At 38.7% G+C, this 23,438-nt stretch overlaps 1 protein-coding gene and 1 non-coding gene across 2 annotated transcripts; one reads left to right on the top strand and one right to left on the bottom strand.

Moving 5' to 3' along the window:
* Positions 1-15,225: 15,225 nt before the first annotated feature.
* LOC107479732 (uncharacterized) lies at positions 15,226-16,371 on the bottom strand. The gene has a single exon (XM_016099842.1). It carries the CDS (start codon positions 16,369-16,371, stop codon positions 15,226-15,228), a length of 1,146 nt encoding a protein of 381 aa, XP_015955328.1.
* Positions 16,372-16,759: 388 nt separating this feature from the next.
* On the top strand, positions 16,760-16,863 carry LOC127746369 (small nucleolar RNA R71). Its single transcript, XR_008007988.1, has one exon. It is a non-coding gene; the product is annotated as a small nucleolar RNA R71 (small nucleolar RNA).
* Positions 16,864-23,438: the final 6,575 nt, after the last annotated feature.

Raw genomic sequence — 23,438 nt, 5'->3', positions numbered from 1 at the left:
AGCCCTCTCTAACGTGATCACAGGATTCAAAATACACTCCAGGATGTCTAATACAATAGATAAATGTCCTATATATACTAGACTAGCTTCTAGGGTTTACATGAGTAAGTAATTGATGCGTAAATCCACTTCCGGGGCCCACTTGGTGTGTGTTTGGGCTGAGCTTGATCTATCCACGAGCTGAGGCTTTTCTTGGAGTTGAACTCCATGTTATGATGTGTTTTGGGCGTTCAACTCCGGATTATGACGTTTTTCTGGCGTTTAACTCCAGACAGCAGCTTGAACTTGGCGTTCAACGCCAAGTTACGTCGTCATTCTTCGAATAAAGTATGGACTATTATATATTGCTGGAAAGCTCTGGATGTCTACTTTCCAACGCCGTTGAGAGCGCGCCAATTGGAGTTCTGTAGCTCCAGAAAATCCATTTCGAGTGCAGGGAGGTCAGAATCCAACAGCATCAGCAGTCCTTTTGTTAGCCTTCTTCAGAGTTTTGCTCAAATCCCTCAATTTCAGTCAGAATTTACCTGAAATCACAGAAAAACACACAGACTCATAGTAAAGTCCAGAAATGTGAATTTAACATAAAAACTAATGAAAACATCCCTAAAAGTAGCTCAAACTTACTAAAAACTATATGAAAACAATGCCAAAAAGCGTATAAATTATCCGCTCATCACTGCTCTTAAGTATCTTATGTCAAAATAGGATGCCAAACCAAGGCTAATCAGATGGGTACTACTCCTGCAAGAGTTTGACATTGAGATAAAAGATAGGAAGGGCAATGAAAATCAAGTTGCTGACCACTTATCAAGGCTACCACAAGACGCATGCCAAGACAACCTTCAATCAATAAATGAAGAATTTTCAGATGAGCACCTCTTGCAAATTCAACACGTCCCTTGGTTTGCAGACATGGCCAACTACAAGGTAGAAAGAATCATTCCACAAGAGTACACAAAACAACAAGTTAAGAAGCTGCTGCATGAGGCTAATTTCTTCTTCTGGGATGAACCATTTCTGTTCAAAAGATGCCCAGATGGAATGATAAGAAGATGTGTGTCAGAGGGTGAGATGAAGAACATACTATGGCATTGTCACAACTCAAGTTATGGTGGTCATTTTGGGGCTGAAAAAACAGCTGCAAAGGTACTTCAAAGTGGTTTCTACTGGCCTTCAATCTTCAAGGATGCTAGAGATTTTGTGAGCCATTGCAATGAATGTCAAAGAATAGGGGGTTTGTCAAAGAAAAATGAGATGCCTCAGAAGTTCATTTTGGAAGTGGAACTCTTTGATCTGTGGGGAATAGACTTCATGGGACCTTTCCCTCCATCCTACACATTTAAATACATTTTAGTAGCAGTGGAGTATGTCTCAAAATGGGTAGAAGCAATAGCCACCACCACATGTGATACCAACGTGGTCTTGCAATTCCTAAAGAAGAACATCTTCACAAGATTTGGAGTGCCCAAAGGACTTATAAGTGATGGGGGAAGCCACTTCTGCAACAAGCAATTAAATTCTCTACTCCACAAATATGGAGTTACTCACAAAGTGGCCACACCGTATCACCCACAAACCAATGGACAAGCTGAACTTGCCAATAGAGAGCTAAAGAGGATTTTGGAGAAAACTGTGGGGGCAACAAGAAAGGATTGGGTTAGGAAGCTGGATGATGCACTTTGGGCATACAGGACAGCCTTCAAGACACCCATAGGAAAGTCTCCATTTCAGCTGGTGTATGGAAAGGCATGCCACCTACCTGTAGAGCTTGAACATAAGGCCTTTTGGGCTACCAAACTTCTGAATTTAGATGCTCAAGCAGCAGAAGAAAAGAGGTTGCTACAACTCAATGAATTGGAGGAGTTCAAATTGGAGGCATATGAAAACGCCAGAATATACAAAGAAAGAGCAAAAAAGTGGCATGACAAGAGGATCTCCCAAAGAACATTCGAACCAGGCCAAAAGGTGTTGCTATTCAACTCGAGATTGAAGGTTTTTCCTGGGAAGCTGAGGTCTAGATGAACTGGTCCATACACCATCACCAAAGTATCCCCTCATGGCTATGTAGAATTATTTGATGAAGCCTCAAAACAGACCTTCACAGCCAATGGACATAGGGTGAAGCATTATCTTGGTGGCCCCTGGAGCAAGGAAGAGAGTGTGCAAATGCTAACATGAGCAAGGAAGTTGCATTGTCAAGCTAAGGACAATAAACAAGCGCTTCATGGGAGGCAACCCATGCACAGGAGTTCTCTTTTATTTTCATGCTTTAGAAGTCAAAAATAAGAGATTTCATTATATACTTTAAAAAAAAAGAAGAAAAAAAAGATTAAAATAGCATACAATGTAGGTAAGACACTAAGTTTGGTGTGGCCATCTTTGGAGTAGGTGGAAAATGTTAACTCCATAGAACACTTAGTCATAAACTAAGTTTGGTGTCTTCACATACATGAGTGATGCTAGAAAAAGTAAGAGAGTGTAGTCGTTGGTGTAGAATAGGGAATCAATTCATAAATTTTAATTTTTGCCTAGTCAACTTTACATAAGAATATCATCATAAGTTGCTAGCTAGTAAGGTCACTTTAAGAATCTCAAGATTTTGGAATTTTGTTGCAGGGAAGTGAAAGAAAGAAGTAATGGGAAATCTTAGAAGAGAAGTCACGGACACAAGGAAGAGGAAGTCACATGAGTCTTGAACTTTGTGCATTGGAAAAAAGCAACTCAACATGCATTGGGCACGAAGAAGCATGCTCCCCATGCTATGACCGAACCATCACTTAACCATGCCCCCACCACAAACATCACTTTAAATACTTCAACCATACTCATCAAACCTCACTTTATCCTCACTCATATTTATACGTCTCCATCACCCCATTTCATCAGCCGAATTTCTTTATGCTTGAGGACAAGCATTCATCTAAGTTTGGTGTGGGAGATTCGACCCTTGCAAGTGAATCTCAATGGCCTCATCATCAAGAGATAGGAGGGACAAGCAACCCATAGAAGATGAAGGACAAAACACCTTTGATCGAAGAAGATTCAAATCCAAACACAATGAGTGCATATTTAGTTGGATGTCAGGCAAAGATGTTGTTCCAGAGTTACCTTTCAAGCTAAGAAAGGAGGAATACTCTGAGATACAAAAGATAATCAGGAAGAGGGGATGGGAGCTTCTTTGTAACCAACCTCAAGAAGTGAGCATGCTTCTCATTCATGAGTTCTACACTAATGTGATAAGAGAATTTGAGGATGAAGAGCCGTACATGAGCTATGTAAGAGGAGTGACTGTTGACTTTAGTCCAAACGCCATCAACAGGGTGCTAAAGGTCAAACCAAAACGGTTCAAACAAGCTAGCTATGAGGAAAGGGTTGAAAATGATCCAAGATATATGGATGTGTTAAGTGACTTATACAGAGTAGGCATGGATTGGGTGTTGGATTCACAAGGACAACCACTCAAACTTCGGAGAGGTGATCTCATACCTCAAGCAAAAGGATGGCATGACATAGTGAGGAGATCATTGATCTCCACTTCAAATAATTCCATTCTGCGCTTATGTGAAGAAGCTGGAGTGCCTTTGGAAGAATTTGAAGAAACTGATGTGGTCTCTATTGGAAAACCTCTCACCAGGGAAAGGTTGGAATTTGTCACCACAACCCAATTGGAAAGGCAACCTTTAGCAAGAAGGAAGAAAAGGAAAGAAGCAAGACAATAAGAGGAGCCTCAAGAAATGGAAGAATCCCATACCTTAAAGATGAATCAACTCCAAGCCGCCTTGGAAGGAATCTCTGGGCAATATTCACAAATTCAAAGAAGCCAAGAGGAACAAGCTCAGCAACAAAGTAACCTTTGGCAGTTGATGGATCAACAAAGAGGGGTTCAAAGAGGGGTTCAAGTTCAATGGATGAGCCAACAAAATGAATACCAAACACACATGATGGAACTACAACAAGAACAATATGCCAAGATGCATGAAGCCATCAACAATTCAACTGCTGAATATGAAAAAGCCATGGAGAAAGTAATACAAGAACAAGCTCAACTAAGAAAAGAGCAAGCTCAGCAAAGGGAGCTTCTCCATAGGTTGGATGCTAGACATGATACATTTCACAGAGAATTCAATGAAAGCAGAATGTTCAGGGAAGCCAGGCATAAGGACAGACTCAACTATGATATATGCACCCATGAAAAGCTCAGTTACCTTTGTGGAGCACCCCCATTACTCAACCCACAAATCAAAAGTTTTAATGAAGCTCGCAAGATATTTGAAGAGCAGGAACTTGCAAGGGTGAGATTCAATGCTCAGAGGCTAAAGGAAACGATGATAAGCTCAGGAGTATGGCAATGAGAAGAGGGGGACTCAACAACAAAACAACAAGGAGAACTGAGAAAGAAAAAGAAAGAAGATCCAAAGGGGGACTCAACAACAAAACAACAAGGAGAACTGAGAAAGAAAAAGAAAGAAGATCCAAAGGGCAAAGGAAAGCAAGGAGAATCGAGCAAAGAAAAAGGGACATGAAGACTAAAAGTGGTGAAGTTCCTTTGTTTTTCTTTATGCTTTATTAAATAAAGAATATGTATGTCTGAAATATGGTATACCTTCTAGGTTGCTCTCTTGTATGCATTTTCTTTTATGTTTCCTATTCCATGCATCACCACTCACAGGTTTGGAATAGTTGCTTGTCTTAAGTACTTTCACTTTTCAATGGAATAAAAGATGTAGTTTGAGCAAGAACAGAGAGAAATCTAGCTTAAAAAGAATCATGTTATCCCATAGAAAAGTACTAGTATATATACATTCATTGTGGACGAATCAGAGCTCAAGAAATTCAAAAGGATGCTTGCTTATACAAGACTAGTCGGTTAAGGGTTACAAGACTTTAGAAGTAAAAGCACAAATAACCTTGACAACAAAGAAAATAAAGAACAAAGAATGAAAGGCTAGGCATCAATGACAAAATTTGGATATGTGTCTGTGGTGATTGATGTTAAGGGACATACTTGGGCTAGTAAATCCGAGGGGTGCTTCATCACCTGATAACTTGAGTTAACTAACTCGGGATTATTGATTGAAAACTCACAATCAAGAGTAGCTCTATAACAGAACATTTAGCAACCCAAAGAGGTGCTGGACACCGCTATCCAAATAAAATTTCAATGTTATATGCCTGTGATTGAATGTGTTAAGGAGAGAGGCTTGAGTTAGTAAATCTTTAAGAGTGTCTCAACACTTAACAACTTAAACCAACTGGTTTGGGATTATTGATTGAAAGCTTATGCTAAAGAGCCGCCTTAAGACAAGATTTCGAGCTCAATTGAAATAAAAGAAATATGAAAAAAAAGAGAAGCAAAGAAAAGAAAGGTTTAAGGATCATGTGCTAAGGTATAGCATATTTGCTATATTAGCTAGTTAGTTTAGTTGGTTTTAGTTTAGTTTCACTCATTTTCTCTAAATAAACAAGTATTTTTATGAGTTTTGTCTTCATGCATGAGAATACTAAGGACCATGTCGATTGTAGCCAAATTCATGCATATGATCTAAGGAATACATAAATGCATGAGTATGAAGGAATCTTATGAAATTGATTGCATGGATTGGTAAGACTTTGAAGCAATTTCCCTTGTTAATGATAGGTGATGAAACAAGAAAGCATTGAAGCAAGAATGAAGCAAGCAAGTGGCTAACAACTCTTTCAAGAATAACAATATGCACGTTGCTAACTTGGGATTCAAGTTGGCAACGCCATTGAAACCTTTCTTCAGGAAGAGAACAAACAACCTTGCAAGAAAGTGGTCTCCTGTGAGAACTATGCACGTTGCTAACTTGGAGCTACATTGGAGTGCTTGGCAGCAACGCCAAGAAGCAAACTGGGCAAGAAGAAGAGGAGTTGTTGGCGTTGCCAACGCCAGGAACAAGAGCGTGCTTCTAGGCAACGCCAAGCAGCCCTGGAGAGCACATTTGGGCATTGCCAACTTGGAGAAAGGGTGAGTGTTTAAAGGCAACGCCAAGCAACCCTGGAGTGCACATTTGGGCGTTGCCAACTTGGGCTAGGAAGGAGCTTCGAGGGCGTTGCCAATGTGGGAAGTATAGGCGTTGTTCAAGGCAACGCTGAGCTAGAAGAACTTGGGCCAGGAAGGAGTTTCGAGGGCGTTGCCAACGTGCTACTTCATTGGAGTGTTTAGAGGCAACGCCAGGGAGGAAAGCTTGGAAGGAACCAAGCCTTGGATCTCCACCCACGTTGTCAACGCCAGGAAACATAGGCGTGTTCAAGGACAACGCCAAGCAACAAGCATGGAGCCTTGAGGAAGGCTTGAGCACGTTGCCAACGCCAGCTTCCAAAGGCGTGTTTGGGGGCAACGTAGCAACCAAAGCCAAGCTAGGATGCAGCCCTGGAGAAGCTCACTCGAGCACGTTGCCAACTTGAGGATGTATTGGCATGTCCAATGCCAACGCTAGGCAAGAAAGCTTGCCCAGGGGAAGAAGCATGCATGTTGCCAACGCCAGCCTCCAAAGGCGTGTCCCAAGGCAACGTGACAAGCTATTTTGAGAAGCAATCCATTCACTCGAGCACGTTGCCAACGCTAGCTTCTAGAGGCGTGTTCCAAGGCAACGTGACAAGCAAAGTTGAAGGCTAGAAAGCAGCCCTGGAGGGGAGCACGAGCACGTTGCCAACGTGCCAACAAGGGGGCGTGTTTGAGGACAACGCTAGCCCCATGTTTCAGCCTTGGGAGGCTTGGCACGTTGCCAACTTGAGAAGAAAGGGGCGTGTTCGGCAACAACTTGGCAGCCTAACCTTACCTTCTTGGAGGAAGCATAACTTGAGCTACAAAGCTCCAATTAAGACGATTCTAAGTGCATTAGAAAGAAGACACTCTGAGCTTTCCAATGACGTATGATAGTCCATATTGAAGCAGAGGATTGATACTCAGATTTTGGGCAACATTAAGCATGAATGTAGAGTCAAGAAGAAGGAAAACAAGTTGTTAGCAACAACTTGGGCTAGCAATGCCCAAGTCTCAAAGCTCACTCCCAGGAAAACACAATGCACGTTGCCAACGTGCATTAAGGCTAGCGTTATTGGCAAAAATGCCAAGCCATTGGGCCAGAAGCATCATGAATGAACTCCTCCTTCCATGTCTAGCAACACTTCTTCCATTGAGCCAAGAATTCAACAAAGAGGAAGCCCACATTGCTAGCCCAATTGAAGATCTTTGAAGGAGTTTTAGGACTAATATAAATAAAGAAGGAGTTTGTACTTTGAGGGGATGCTGGAGACACTTTTTCTAGACTTTTAGGGACTTTTACTTACTAGCACTTTTACTTGGAGAACTCTCTTGCATTTTCCGGGAGGACACCGGAAAGCTATTTTGGTTCTTCTTGGAACTTTTCATTTTTTGGAGCTTTTAAGCATTTTCTTCTTCTTCTTCTTCATCCTTCTTGACACTTAGTTTAATTTTTCATTTATGGCAATTGTTGTTGAAATTGGAGCTATGATTCAGTAAACCCCACTTTCATTAGGGGGAAGAGCTCTGCTTGTTTGAATGCATTGATAAATCATCTTCTCCTTCTCAATTCAAGTGGTTAATCCAAGAGGAAACTCTTGTTCTTCAAAGATTCAATCACCATCGAGAGAGGGGTTAATCTATATAAATTGTGTGGTGAATTTGAGAAATGAACCACATAGTTCAGTTTAGAGTTCATCCTTTCATAATCTCCTTAATCAATACACTTTGGTTGGTATGTGAGATGTAACCTCCCTAAGTTGAGATTCTGGAAATTGTGTGGCTTGGATTTGAAATTGAGCTTTATCTCTTCTCATGAACAATTAGATCACGAGAGTGGCAATTGGTTATGTTGAGAGAAATTGGATCACCAAGAGATTGGGATTCAATTACCCACTTGCCATGGATCTATACCCATGATTGAGAAGGAATTGATCAACATCAATTCATGAGAATTTGCATCTCTGATCCCTAATGATTCTTTCCATCATTAATTCTCAATTCTTTTGCTCTTAGTTTTTTGAACACCTGTTACCCCATTTCCCTTCTACATTCTTGCAATTTATTATTCTTGTCATCTACATTCTGTCTCTTTATTTCTTGCTCTTTGCTCTTATGCTCTTTAAATTTCTGCAACCTTTAATTCCTTGCACTTTATCTTTGATGTCATTTAAGTTTCTTGCATTTTAAGTTTCAGTTATTTACTTTCATTTTATTTCAATATTCCAGTTCTTAAATTCCTTGCCATTTAAATTCCTGCAATTATGTTCAAAAATCACAATGCTCATAAAATCAAAACCATGTTTGCTTGACTAAATCCATCATTAAACTAAAGTTTCTTAATCTACCAATCTCCGTGGGATCGACCTCACTCTTAGTGAGTTTTATTACTTGATACGACCCGGTATACTTGCCGGTTATACATGAAATCTAATTTTTTACGTATCAGCTAGTATGATTAATTGTTGCTCAATTACATTGGATTTTATTTAATTGAAGTTTTCTTCTAGGACATTTTGTGAAATCTTTTGAAAATCATGAAAACCTTGAAGAAGCAAATACAATTAAAGCAAGAAAAGAAAAAGGGAAAGAATGAGAAAGCTGAAGGCTCTGAGTACCAATGGCAATTTATTTGTTAAGTACTTGTGGTGTTTATGTATCAAGCCAAATGCTTGAAAATAAAACACTTAGAAGTCAAGGCCAGGCTCAAGTGCAAAAGCACTCCCTCAAAGCTCAAGGTTCTGAGCATCAATGATTAAAGAGTCAAGAAAAGAAAAGAAAAATGAACTTAATGAAGTCCTCTAATTCAAATGCTTGTGGTGCTTATGTATCAAGTGGTAATACTTGAAAACAAAGCATTTAGAATCGTAGCTTTGTTATTAACTCATGGGGGCAAAGCACCCAAAAGGAGAAGCTAATAAGAAAAATCAAAAGCTTGTTTCAAGGAAGAAATATAAGAGAAAGATTTCATAAATTGAGCTAGATAGAAGCATCAATCATTTACATCTCTTTTGTGATTGTAGCATGCTTAGAAAACTAGCTAACCATGAACATTGAGTTGCTATTCTTCTTACCTTGGATTGTCAATCTTTGATGCATGATTCTTTTCTTGCTTGGGGACAAGAAAGGTTTAAGTTTGGTGTTGTGATGACATGTCACCATGTCATATTTTTCTATGCTTATTCATACAAGAAATTGATTATTTGTGCTTGAATAATGAATGCTTTTGTACCTAAATGGTATATTTCCTTGATCTTTTGATTTTATAAATTTTTTAGGAAATAAGAAGAAAAAGAAGCATAGAAGCACAAAATAAGCTAAAAAGGAGAAAAAAAGAGCTTTGGAGAACACTTTGAAGTTGGAGCACACTTTGGAGGCTTAGGCCATGCTTTTAAAAGCCTGGCCCATGACAAAATTAAAGGAGAATAGGCAATCAGCATACAATGCTCCGCTCTTGCCAAGAGCAGAGTATTACCCTGATGCAAAGATAAGCTTGGAAGCAAAATTTTGGCTAAGTTAAAATCTAGGCGCTCACAACATGACCATGCCTCCTTCAAAGGGCTATAACTTGAGCTACAGATGTCACGATGTATGGCAATCCATATTTGGCATGAAATTGAGGCACGAATGAAATGTATCTTTAAGGGCCAAATACAAGCAAAAAAATCAGCCAATGCTTCCACCAAGGCTCGAAGCTGGAGCCTCACTCCAAAGCAAAGTGGCGCTCACTTGGAGAGCACAGCGCTCTCTTGGAGAGCATTGTCGTGCTCTCTCCCAAATAAAATGCAAGGAAATTAGGCAAGAGTCCAACCCCCAAGGCTTGAACACGGATACCTCACCAAGGAAGCAAGGATGCTGCGCTCACTTGGAGAGCTGAGCGCTACATTGAAGAGCTAAGCATTACATGACACGGCCAGGGAACAATGTTGCACGCACAAGACTTGGCAAGGCTTAGATGCTCCGCTCTTGGTGAGAGCAAAGCATTGCCCTGGGAGCAACACCCATGGGCCCAAAAATTGAATAAAAATTCCATTTAAATTCAATTTCTCTCCAAATTGAATCAAGGCCAACCAAACTCATTTCTCCTCAAATCCAAAGCAAGCAAAGCCCACATCATCACTCAAAGGCACAAGAACAAGCTAGAATTAGGATTTTCATTTAATTTGTTTTTCATTTCAATTTCATTTTGTAAAAAGCCTATATAAGGCACCATTTTCATCTTTGTTAGCGGAGTTGACTCTAATAGAGAGCATTGGTAGGCTAGCTCCACTAGGGAGTAGTAGGATTAGAAAACTCTCTCTTTAACTTTCATTTCTATTTTTAATCTTGGATTGAGAGTGGAAGCAATTCTGTTTTCATTCTCTATCTGCAACTTCTCTTTACTTCTTCTGTAATCTCTATTTTAATTCTCTGCAACTTTTCTTTTGTTGGATCAAGGAAGGACTTGAGATCTAGACTTGTTTTCTAGTCTCCTCCACCCCTGAGATCTTCAACATTCTTTTAAATTGCTGCAATTTAGCATCAGTCATTGTCTGCTTTCAATCCTTCAAGCATTTTTACTTTCTGTTTCATTCCTCTTCAATTTCCTCTCCTGCATTCTGCAATTTCACATTTATGTTCACATTTAGCTTGGTTTAATTTCCTGCAATTTACAATTCCTGCAATTGCTCTAAGTTCTTATTCACTGCAATTTTGCTTCCCTGTTTACATTGCTCCCAATTTATTCTTCCTGCAATTTAAATTTCCAGTTGCTTGATCTATTGCTCTCTTTAATTTCCAACACCCCAGCTCCTTTACTTTTCATGCAATTTACCTTTCTTGTCAATTAAGATTTTGCTAATTTACTTTTCTTGCTCTTTAAGTTTCAGTCATTTTACTTTCTGCACTTTAATTTTCCTTGCTATTTACTTTTTGTTGGCTACATTTCATCAAATTTCACTTCAATGTTAGCTTGACTAAACTAATCACCTACTAAAGTTGTTTCATCCATCAATCCCCGTGGGATCGACCTCACTCTAAGTGAGTTATTACTACTTGATGTGACCCGGTACACTTGCCGGTTAGATCTATGTGTTTGGAAATTCGTTTTTCCACAAAAACACACTATCAACGATGCGCTTCCAAAGGCGTTGGAAAGTAGACATCTAGGGCTTTCCCATAATATATAATAGTATGGGGTGGACATTAAGTTTGAGCTCCAGAATCTGGCAATATTAATCCCCTGAATGCTGACGTTATTGGCACTCACTTTTTCCAATAATGCCAGCGACTATGCCAGCGACCCTGTCCCCTTCAAAGGAGCATAACTTGAGTTACCGAAGTCCAATTGAGGTGATTCTAGTTGCATTAGAAAGCTGACATTCAGAGCATTCTAATGATATATAATTATTGATAGTGGACATGAAATGGGAGCACAAATAATAGGCATCTTTTTAGCCCCAAAAATACTAATTGGGTAGCAAGTGTGACGTTAGCCACACTAACTTCAACACTAACGCCACACTTGTAGCATTAGTGTGCTAACGGTAGCACTAACATTAGCTCCTGGACCTCAACGTGATTCACTTCTCTTTCAAAGACCACCCAACCTCAAGGAAGCAAGCCCACAAGTGGCAACCAATCAAGGCCACAAGAAGCATCTAGAATAGGAATTTTCATTTAATTGTAATTTGCTTTTAATTTCATTTTGTAATTTAGGAGATCCTATATAAAGGCCTTAGTTTTTACATTCAATTGATGGGAAAGGAGAAATTTTGGATCCCAGGGGGATTTAGGAATTGGGGATTGAAGAGGGGTCTTCGGACTCCCTCCCCTCACAAACTTTTTCTTCTCTTTCTTTTCTTTGTACTTTTCATTTATGAATTTTGAAGTTTCAATTTTAGTTTTAATCTTCATCTTTACTTTTCTGCACTTTCTTTCTTTTCTATTTTGATAGAGCAATGATCAACTAACTCTTTTCATTGGGCTAGAGAGCTCTATTGTGATTCAATGGATCAATTGTAGTTCTTATTCTTCTTCTTCTTTCTCTTCTCTTGATTTTACTAGAGAGCTTTCGATCTTCATCCAATTGGGTAATTGTCTCGGAAGAGAAATTGCTCATATTTGGAATTCCTCTGAACCATGGAAGAGGAATGAGGAAATCATACTAGAAATGCCCTCTCACATTGGATTAGGTTGGGGGTTGGATGAATATTGTGACATTTAATCCTACCAATACTTTGATATATGAATGTGTGTAATATAATCAATGACCAAACTTCATCTCTTTTCATGAGCAATTAAATCAAGGAATTGGGAAATTGTTCAAGCTTAGAGAGATTGGATTGCCAAGGAATTGGGATCCAATCACTTAAGATTGCCAAGGAGATCAATGAATGCATTGATTGAGGAAGAGACGAGAATGAACATGATCCAGAGGATTGCAATATCTCTTGATCCCAATGTTCATTTTATTTTTTAGCTCTTACATTTACTTTTCTTGCCATTTTACTTTTCTGCACTTTATTGCTTTCTTTACTTTTATGCCATTTACATTTCCTTGTTACTTATCACTCCAATATGATTCGTCTAACTAGGATAATCAATTAACCATTGATTGCTTAATCCGTTAATCCCTGTGGATTTGACCTCACTCTATTGTGAGTTTTTACTTGATGACAATTCGGTATACTTGCCGAAGGAAAATTTGTTGAGAGACAAGTTTCCGTGCATCACTGAGCAGTTAAAGTCGTGATCCAAATAAAAAAGAGTGTGCTTAAGAACTCTGAACACCTCTATCTGGGTATTATAGCAAAGCTAAATCACAATCCGAAAGGGTTCACCCAATTAAGTGTCTATGGCATTTATGTATCCGGTGGTAATACTGGAAAACAAAGTGCTTAGGGCCACGGACAAGACTCTAAAAAGCTATGTTCAAGAATAAAAAAGAACTAAACTAGGAGAGTCAATACTATCATCTGGATTCTAATTTCTTAAAGAGACCAACTCTTCTAATTTTCAATGGATAGTGAGATGCCAAAACTATTCAGAAGCAAAAAGCTACTAAGCCCTGCTCATCTATAGAAACTAAGCTTCATTGAAAACTCTGAGATTTATTTTATATTACTCTTCTTTTTATCCTACTTTGTTTTTAGTTGATTGGGGACAAGCAACAGTTTAACTTTAGTGTTCTGATGATCGGATATATACACTTTTTGCCATCATTTTCATATAGTTTTTAGTATGTTTGTTCAAGTTTTATTAAGTTTTCATAGGTTTTAGTGCAAAATTCACATTTTTGGATTCTACTTTGAGTTTGTGTGTTTTTATGCGATTCCATGTATTTTCTGGCTGAAATTGTGGAGCTGGAGCTGAAGTCTAATTTAGAGGCACAGAAAGCACTATATATGCAGTTAGGATATGACCTTCTTGCACTCGACAGAGCTTTCCTGGAGCTGCAGAAGTCCAAATGGAGCGTTCTCAATGGCTATGAAAAGCTAACATCCAAGGATTTTCATAAATGTAAAATAGTCCATACTTTGTCTCAAAATTGAAGGCCCAAAACTGGCGTTCAATGCCAGGCATCTGCCCTATTCTAGCATCCAACGCCCAAGGAAGAAGAGACCAGCGTCCAACACCCAAAAAGGACCCCTTAGCCAGCGTTCAATGCCCTAGAGGTCTCCTAGCACGTGGATCTCAATCAAGCTCAGCCCAAACACTCACCAAGTGGGCCCCGGTAGTAGATTTTTGCACTATAAGACTGTTTTACCACCCTTATGTAATCCTTAGTCATTAGCCTAGTATTTATTTGAGAATTTTTACACTTTTAAGGGAGAGATCGAGAGCTTCCAATATATTTTCGAATTACACATTGTATTTTCTATCAGTATGAGTTTCTAAACCTCCCAGGTTAAGGGGAGGAGCTCTACTGAGTTTTATGGATAAATGAAGTATTGTTGTTTTATCTTTAATCCGTGTTTGATTCTCTAATCTACGATGTATCTTCGTTCTTCATCTTTATTAATGCGTTGAACTGGCATAAGGTTATCTCATTCTACATGGGTTCAGAGTGAGTCTTTCATCAGACAATGATGAACCACTAGCTTGATTATACATCTCTTAGAAGGCTAATCCACGACTTCGTTGGGGACTTCTCGAGATATCAGTTCAGCCGAGGTAAGGGGGTATTAGAGTCTTTATGGTAAAGGCTAAAACCAAAGGCGCAGCATTATCTGAGCTGGAAGATTCGACCTTTTTTGTGGCATTTTGAGTAGGATCACTAAGGGGAATGGACTGTAGGAGCTTCATCCTCAATCAAACTGGATCCGTACTAACCTTGGGTTTTAGATCCGGAGGAGCGTTGGTGACCTCTCAAGAAAGGCGTTGATCAAATACAGCCTACCATAGAAGTAATCATTTACAGTTGGAGGAGACAGTATAACCGAATTGATCCAGAAGAATAAAGCATCTGCGAAGCTTTACCGTCTTCTTATCATTGCTTTCACCATCAATTGAGTAACATTTTATTTATTTTCTTTTTAAGCACTTTAAACAACCAACCCACTTTTCTATCTGCCTAACTACGATCTACAAGATAACCATAGCTTGCTTCAAATCACAATCCTCGTGGGATCGACCCTGACTCACTCAGGTATTACTTAGACGACCCAGTGTACTTGCTGGTTCAGTTGTGTGAAATTTAATTTTGCACATCAGGGATTCTCCCCAGGGTGTTCTGTTCTCAATTCCGAGTGTTTTTGTCAATGTTCTAAGTGCTGCACATGATCATAAACATTAAAAAGCAAAAAAAAAATGAAAGAGAATAAAATAAAACAAATCAAATGAGAATAAAGAAAATAACATTACTCTAATTATGGTTGGGTTGCCTCCCAACAAGCGCTTCTTTACCGTCATTAGCTTGACAGACAGCTCTATTACAGAGATAGATAGGGGCTCAAAATTTCATCCCTTACAGTAATTTTATGTCTTGTGCTGTCATGGATGAGCTCTACATGCTCTAGAGACAAGATTATACTTGCTATGTATGGAAGGATTGGACTTTTGGTGAAGACAACTCTCATGCCAGGTGAGAGTCCTTCAATAGAGATTTTTTTGTCCCTCCAGTCTTTAGGTACCTTGTTCTTAGTACCTTCCTTCTCAGTGCTTGATGATGGTTGCCCAACACCAAACTTAGAATTGGTATCTGGGGGCTCCATAAAGCTCTGTACTGAGAGTGAGTGCTAAAATACAATGTGTTGTACTATGGTACTAGTTCTGTCAAAGGGAGATTGAGGGTTGGGTATCGTGAAAAAGATATAGTCCTCAAGTAGTCTTAAGACTAGCTCAACTCTTTCCACATTAATTATGGCCTTATCAGTGGCTAGGAAAGGCCTTCCAAGGATGATAGACTCATCTCTATCCTCCCCTGTGTTTAGAATCACAAAGGCAGCAGGGATGTGAAGGTCTTTAACCTTCACTAGGACATCCTCCACCATGCCATATGCCCTTTTTAAGGTCTTATCAGCCATCTCCAATGAGATTGTGGCACGCTGCACCTCTAGAATTCCTAGCCTCTTAATTATAGATAGAGTCATCAGATTGATGCTTGAGCCAAGGTCACATAATGCCTTCACAAAGGTGATGGTCCCTATAGTACAGGGAATCAGGAAGCTTCCGGGATCCGGTGGCTTCTGAGGAAGTTTCTTCTGAACCAAGGCATTGCACTCCTTGGCCAGTATCACTGGCTCATCTTCCTCTTCCAATGCCTCTTTATAAGAGGAGTTGGCTTTCAGTTTCCTGAGAATGGCTAGGTACCGAGCAATTTGTTCTTTCTTGGATTCCTCATCCTCTTCTGAAGAAGAGTATTCTTCAGATTCCTCTTCCAGCAAAGGGGCCTGCAAGGTGATACCATCAGTCTCCTCATGAGCTCTGATTTGTTTGAGCTCTTCAATAATAGGCTCCTCCTTGGGTTCGGTCAAAACCTCTATAGTGAGGGCCTTGCACTCTTTCTTTGGATTCACTTCCGTGTTACCCGAAAGAGTATTAGAAGGGATCTTTGGGATCCTCTTGCTCAGTTGACCAATCTGTATTTCCAGGTTCCTAATGGAGAACCTAGTCTCTATTATGAAACTGTGAGTGGTCTTTGAGAGGTTGGAGACTATAGCAGCCAAGTCAGAGAGACTTTGCCTGGGTGTCTCCAATTGTTGCTGAGAAGTTTTGAATGGTTTATTATTGAACCGATTTTGGTTCATTCCATTTTGATTATTATTGATGCCTTGTTGAGGCATCTGCTGGTCTCTCCATCCGAAATTGGGGTAGTTCCTCCATTCCTGATTGAAAGTATTCGAATAGGGATTATTGTTGGAGTTTCTAGAAGGGTTTCCCATGTAGTTAACCTCTTCTATTGTGGTCTAGGAATTATCACCTGTGTCTACCTCATAGGCCGTCTTTGGGCAGTAGGCCTCTGAGCTCTGTGTCCCACTCAAGTGCTGAGTGATCATGTTGATTTGTTGGGACATGAGCTTATTTTGAGCAAAGATGGCGTCTAAGGTGCTTACCTCTAGGACGCTTCTCTTCTGAGCAACCCCATTGTTCACAGGGTTCCTTTTAAAAGTGTACATATACTGGTTATTAGCAACCATGTCAATAAGCTCTTGTGCCTCTTCAGAAGTGTTCATCAAGTGGAGGGATCCACTTGCAGAGTGGTCCAATGCTATCTTGGACATTTCAGATAGACTATCATAGAAAATATCTAACATGGTCCAATCTGAGATCATGTTAGGAGGACATCTCTTGATCAATTACTTGTATCTTTCCCAAGCTTCATAGAGGGATTCACCCTCTTTCTATCTGAAGGTTTGTACTTTTACCCTAAGCTTGCTTAGCTTTTGAGGTGGAAAAAAATTGGTCAAGAATCCATTGACCAGCTTCTCTCAACTGTCGGCTGAGAATACAACCGTAGCCTTGCTCTGTCTCTTACAGTAAAAGGAAAGAGCATGAGCTTGTAGACTTCTGAATTTACTCCATTAGTCTTAACAGTGTCACATATCTGCAGAAAGTCAGATAGCAACTTGTGTTGGATCTTCCTGTGGATGTCCATGGAACTGGCAGTTTTGTTGTACCAGAGTGACCAGTTGAGGCTTCAACTCAAAGATGTTTGCCCCAATGCCCAATGGTAGGAATAGAGATGCTGCGGCCATAAAAATCAGAATTGGGTGCAGTGTAAGATCCTAGGACCTTTCTTGCGTCACCTCAATTGTTTGGATTTGCTGCCATTGTTGTTTCTTCAGCTTCTTGTTCCAGAGCTTCTGTGAGATTCCTTACGGATCTACTAGCTAGAGCTTACTGGAGATGCCTTCTCATAGTCCTTTTAGGTTCATGATCTAGATCAAAAAGAGGTTCTTTATCCCTTCTCCTGTTCATAAGCAAGAAGAAGGAAACCAAAAAGAAAAGTGAAAGGATTCTCTATGTCAGAGTATAGAGGTCTTTTGTTAGAGATAAATAAAGAAGAGAAGAAAAGAAGTTGTCTTTTATTTAAGAAGAAGAAGTTTTCGAAAATAGAGAGAGAAGAAGAGAAGATTTTCGAAATTAAAGAGAGAGAAAGAGGTAGAAGATTTTCAAAAAAGAAGAGAGAGAAGGAGGTAGGAGATTTTCGAAAATTAGAAGCGAGAGAAGAATAAAAAAGATACTAAATCTGTAAAATTAAAATAAGATAAAGCAAGTAACTAACTAAAAAGATTTGAAAATAAAATAAAAGATTTGATTTTAAAAAGTTTTGAAAATTGAAAAAGAAAAAGTTAATAAAAGATTTAAAAGGTTAAATTTGAAAAGAAAACGCCAAACAAGATAAGATGAGATTTAAAATTTTAAAGAGAAAATATTTGGTTTTAAAAAAGTTTTGAAATTAGAGAGAGAAAGTCAATGAAAGATTTTGAAAATTGAATTTTTAGAAAAAGTCAAAAGAAAGAGAAAAGATAAGATAAGATTCTAGAGTGTTAAAGATTTTAAAAATTAAAATTCAATAGAAAGAGAAACTAACGAATTACTAAACTTTTGAAAATTGAATTTAAAAGAAAGATATGATAGCAAAATTTTAAAAATCAAAGAAAGGAAAGATAAGATAAAGATTTAAAGAAAAGATAAGCAAGAAAGATAAGGCTACCAACTAAGACACCAAATTTAAAATTTTGAATTTAAATAAAAGAAATTTTCGATCAAGTGGGAAGGAAAAACACTAAAAGACACCAAATTAAAAAATTTTGAAATTAAAGACACTAAATTTTAGAAAATTAAAAAGTGACAAACACTAAAAGACACTAAACTCAAAGATTTTAAAATCAAACAAGAAAAATATCAAGAACACTTTGACTCCAAGAAAGAAAAGTAAGCACATTCTTCAAAAATTAAGAAAGAAAAACACTAAAAGGACACCAAACTTAAACATTTGACACAAGACTCACACAAAAGAAAAAGATGATTAAAAATTAAATTTTTTTGGATTTTTGGAAATTATTAGGAAAAGAAAACTAGTAAAAGTACCTGATCTAAGGAGCAAGCTAACCGTTAGTTTCTCAATCACAAACAGTCCCCAGCAACGGCGCCAAAAACTTGGTGTGCGAATTTGTGACTCACACAACTGAACCGGCAAGTGCACCGGGTCGTCCAAGTAATACCTCAAGTGAGTGAGGGTCAAATCCCACGAGGATTGCCGGATTGAGTAAGCTGTGGTTATCCTGGAGATCTTAGTCAGGCGAATAGAAGGATAGTTGTTGTTTGTTGTAGGCGCATAAACAAGAAATAACAATCGAACATAGAGACAATAATTAGCAATAGTTAAGGCTTTGGAGGTGCTTCTTCTGAGTTAACACGTCATACTCTATACTCCAATGATGAATGATTCCTTCAATGGCAAGGCTATAAGTGATAAGCCATTGGTCGTGGTCATTAATCTCCTCAGGTCCAAACCAAACATCCAAACGGACTAGATCAATCTAGGAGAGGGTGAAGCGCGCGCAAGTCAATTTCTTTGGTGATCCTACTCAAAACACCACAGACAAGGTCGAATCTTTTAGATCAGAAACTAATGCTCTTATGGTTCTAGCCCTTAGAGCCATAGGAACCTCAATTGCCCCTGACTAACGAGGTTTTATGTCACATACCCCGGTTAATTCAGATAACTTAGTTGGAAACTGTGATGCATCCTCAAGCTGTAGTTCAATACTATCCGGGTTAGGACTCGTAAAAACTCATGTAGAATCGAGATTCATAAGGATGAAGAACGAAAATGCGTCCTAGAATAGAATCACACACTCATTGGAATAGAAAAGTAATTGTATTAATTCATAGGAATCAGCAGAGCTCCTAACCTTAAACTAGGAGGTTTAGTTGCTCATATTGTACAAAAGCTTCACACCTTCTAAAAGCTAAAAGTTGAAGATTGGGATTAAAAGTCTTAAACAAGGGTGATATTTCTTCTATATATACTAATCTAATAATTAAAAATTAAAAAAATGAAGTAAACTAAGTAAAATGATGTGAAAATCCACTTTTGGGCTCACTTAGTGAGTGTTTGAGCTGAGCTTGGCTTCTAATTTGAAGGAGTGGGCATTGAATGCCCACTAGAGAGTGTCCACACTGCTTCCTTGCTTTCCTTGGGGCGTTAAATGCTGGAATTGGGCGTTCAACGTAGGCTTGAGTCCCTTTGGGTCGTTGAACTCCAAGAAAGGAGTAGTTTGGGCGTTCAATGCCCAATTTGAGCAGTTCAATATGAAAAAAAGTATAAACCATTATATATTTCTGAAAAGCTCTAGACATTAGCTTTTTAATGCTATTGAGAACGCATCATTTGGACCTTTGTAGCTCTAGAAATGCTCGTTTGAATGCACGGAGGTCAGATTCTGACAGCATCTACTATGCTTTCCCTGCCTCTGAATCAGACTTTTGCCAAAACTTGCCAAGTTCATCCAAAATTCACCTAAAATCATAAAAGCTCAAAGTAGCATCTAAAAAGTGAATTTTGCATAAAAACCTACTAAAACATAATAAACTTCAACAAAACATACTGAAAATACTAAGAAAATGATATCAAAAAGTGTATAAAATATCTTCTCATCAATAACCAAGTAGAGTAAATATAAGAAAAAAAATACTTACACCAACAATTTTCATAAGCTGAGTTCCTATTGCAAAAGATGTCGCTTGAGAAACCACACTTGAAATTTGGGAAGCACTTTCTAAAATTGTAGAGGAATTATGGTCATAAACCTCAAAGAGCTTGTATAACTTACTCTTCACATGCTCCAACTTATCTTTAGAACTAATAGGATCAATCTCATTATAGCAATGAGCCAAAGTGTTGAGTTTAAACCTAGGACCAAGAACTACCCCAAATGTAAGAACAACACTATATTCATACCAATGATTCTTGAATTTGATTATCATTTGTTCTCCCATGTTCCTTATAAGCACTTCATCATTCTTTAGACTACTCATGAAAATAAGCTGAATTTGCCAAACTTGTAAAAACTACAAGTTAGATGTTGGGTAAGAAGTTCCAGACATCAACTTGGTAATTTTGTAAAATGGTAACAAGAAATCACATATATTTTCAGTTGTTTTCCATTCATCTGATGAAGGACAAATATCCCTAAATCCAGCTTCTTTCACTTTATACATTTCAAAAGATTTCTTATATGGAATAGCACTTGCAAGCATTGCAAAAAGTGAATTCCAAAATGGAAATAGCAGCAACTTATAGATATCTGGGTGTGCACCATTTGTTTTAACTGTGTCACATATCCTTAAGAAGATGGCTAGATGTTGGTTTAGATCTTCCAAGGGACCTCCTCCATAAGAGCCGTTGTTTTGCACCAAAGTGATGAGTTTAGACTTCAATTCAAAGTTGTTAGCATGCACATTTGGAGTGAGTATGCTACTCCCACAATGTCTTGCATTAAAGAAGGTGTAGGAGGCTAGAACTCTCCTTTGGGGTTGGCCATTGTTAGCCACTCCATCTGGTGGATTAGGGACACTCCCCTCCATCTCTTGATTCTCTTCTTCTGAGTCTGCTTCTCCAACAACTCCTTTCCCTCTTGCTTATCTTCTCAGTCTTCTGAGAGTTCTCTTGTCTTGGTCACAAAAGGTGGAGACCTCTTTCCTTGCTTCTGACATACACACAAACCAACAACACAAGCAAAATCATCTATTGTTAGAGTGATGTTAAAGTTAGTGAAACAAAATCTCAAACAGTTAGTGTGCTTAGCAAAAATAAAAGAAAAAGTGCTTAATCTAGATTATCACCCTACTTATCATTGTCAATCTTTATCAATCCCCGGCAACGGTGCTAAAAACTTGATGTGTGAAAATTATATTTCCACACAAACTCACTGGCAAGTGTACCAGGTTGCCTCAAGTAGTAATAACTCACAAGAGTGAGGTCGATCCCACAGGGATTAATGGATCAAGTAACTTTAGTGAGGTGATTAGTTTAGTCAAGCTAACATTGGTGAATTGGATGAAATTGAAGCAATAGAATGTAAATTTCAGGAAATTTAAATTGCAGAAGCTTAGATGACAAGAAACGTAGATTGCAGTAAAATGTAAAGGGGATTAGGTGCAAGAAATTTAAAGAAAGCAGTAAATCAGAACTTAGAACACTTGCAGAAAAATTAAATTGCATGAAAAGTAAATTCAGATCACAGCAAACTCAAATGTAAAGTTGAAGAAAGTAAAATTACAGAGAAGGAAATCGTAGCAGAAAAGGAAATTGTAGCAAAGAAGTGTAGGCAATGGAAATTTCATAAAGCTGAATTGAATTCTGAAATGTAGAGAGTGCAGACTCAGAAGAGAGTCTTCTATTCTACTCCTACTCCTACTCCTATTGCTCTCTAGCAGAGCCAACCTCTTTAATAAAATGAAACTGATGCCTTTATATAGGCTTTACAAAAAATGAAAATGAAATTAAAATTGAAAACAAATTACAATTAAATGAAATTCCTAATCTAATTGTTTCTTGTGCCTTTGAGTCATGTCAATGGGCTTTGCTTGCTTTGGGGCTTCAATAAAATGGGTTGATTTGGATTTGGCCTTGAATAAATAGGTCAGGGGTGTAGCTCCAGTGGAGCATTCAGTTCACTTAGTGAACTTGGCGTTCACTCCTTGTGGTGCGCCAATTTAGTGCGTGCTTGGCCTCTAGCATTCAATAAGTGAACTTCACGTTCACTTTAGTGAACGTGGCTTCTTGGTTGAATGGCGCTCACTAGCACTACGTTCGTGGCCCTCCTGGCATTCATCTTGTGAACGTCACGATCACTTGAGTGAACGCTAGCCTTGGTTTGTTGATGCGCCTTGCTTCCAAAGCCCAAGATTCATGAAAACGTTCACAAAGTGAACGGGGCATTCATTTGCCAATGAACGCTACTCCTTGCTTTACTTTGCTTTTATTAACGCCTTGGCTTTAATAATGTATGCATGCTTTCATTAACTTCTTTAGTAATGCCATAGCATTCATTCATTGCATTCATTTGATGATGCCAATGCATTAATAATGCATAGTTTATGATGGCATTAATAATTAAATGCTTCATGGCCATGGGTCAAGGTGCACGAAATTGTGATACACAATGGCGGCAAAAACTTGGTCGCGCAATTGTAATCTCACTTCTTTGTCACAACTTCGCAGAACTAACTAGCAAGTGCACTGGGTCGTCCAAGTAATAAACCTTACGTGAGTAAGGGTCGATCCCACGGAGATTGTCGGCTTGAAGCAAGCTATGGTCACCTTGTAAATCTCAGTAAGGAGGATTCAAATGGGTTATGGAGTTTTCATAATTAAAAGATAAATAAACAGAAAATAAAGATGCTTATGAAGATGCTTCATCCCTCTTGAATCTCTGCTTTCCTACTACACTCATCCAATCCTTTATACTCCTTTCTATGACAAGTTGTATGTTTGGGTTTCACCGGCGTCAATGGCTACCTCCTGTCCTCTTAGTGAAAATGGTCCAAAATGCACTGTCACAGCACAGCTAATCATCTGTCAGTTCTTGATCATGTTGGAATAGAATCCAGTGATCCTTTTGCATTTTTCACTACGCCCAACACTCGCGAGTTTGATGCTCGTCACATTCATCCCTTTCCAGATCCTACTCGGAATACCACAGACAAGGTTTAGACTTTCTGGATCTCAAGAATGGCTGCCAATAATTCTAGCTTATACCACGAAGACTCTGATCTCACAGAATGGAAGGCTCGGTTGTCAGGCGAGGCAACAATGCGTCGTGGACCAGGAATCCAAAAGATACACACTCAATCTTATGTAGAACGGAAGTGGTTGTCAGGCACGCGTTCATAGGTGAGAATGATGATGAGTGTCATGGATCATCACATTCATCAGGTTGTAGTATGAGGGAATATCTTAGAATAAGAATAAGCATGAATTGAATAGAAGAACAAT

The sequence above is a fragment of the Arachis duranensis genome, chromosome 3, assembly GCF_000817695.3.
Source record: "Arachis duranensis cultivar V14167 chromosome 3, aradu.V14167.gnm2.J7QH, whole genome shotgun sequence".
NCBI classification, from domain to species: domain Eukaryota; kingdom Viridiplantae; phylum Streptophyta; class Magnoliopsida; order Fabales; family Fabaceae; genus Arachis; species Arachis duranensis.
The sequence above is the reverse complement of the archived record's forward strand: the minus strand, read 5'-3'. Positions and strand labels throughout refer to the sequence as shown.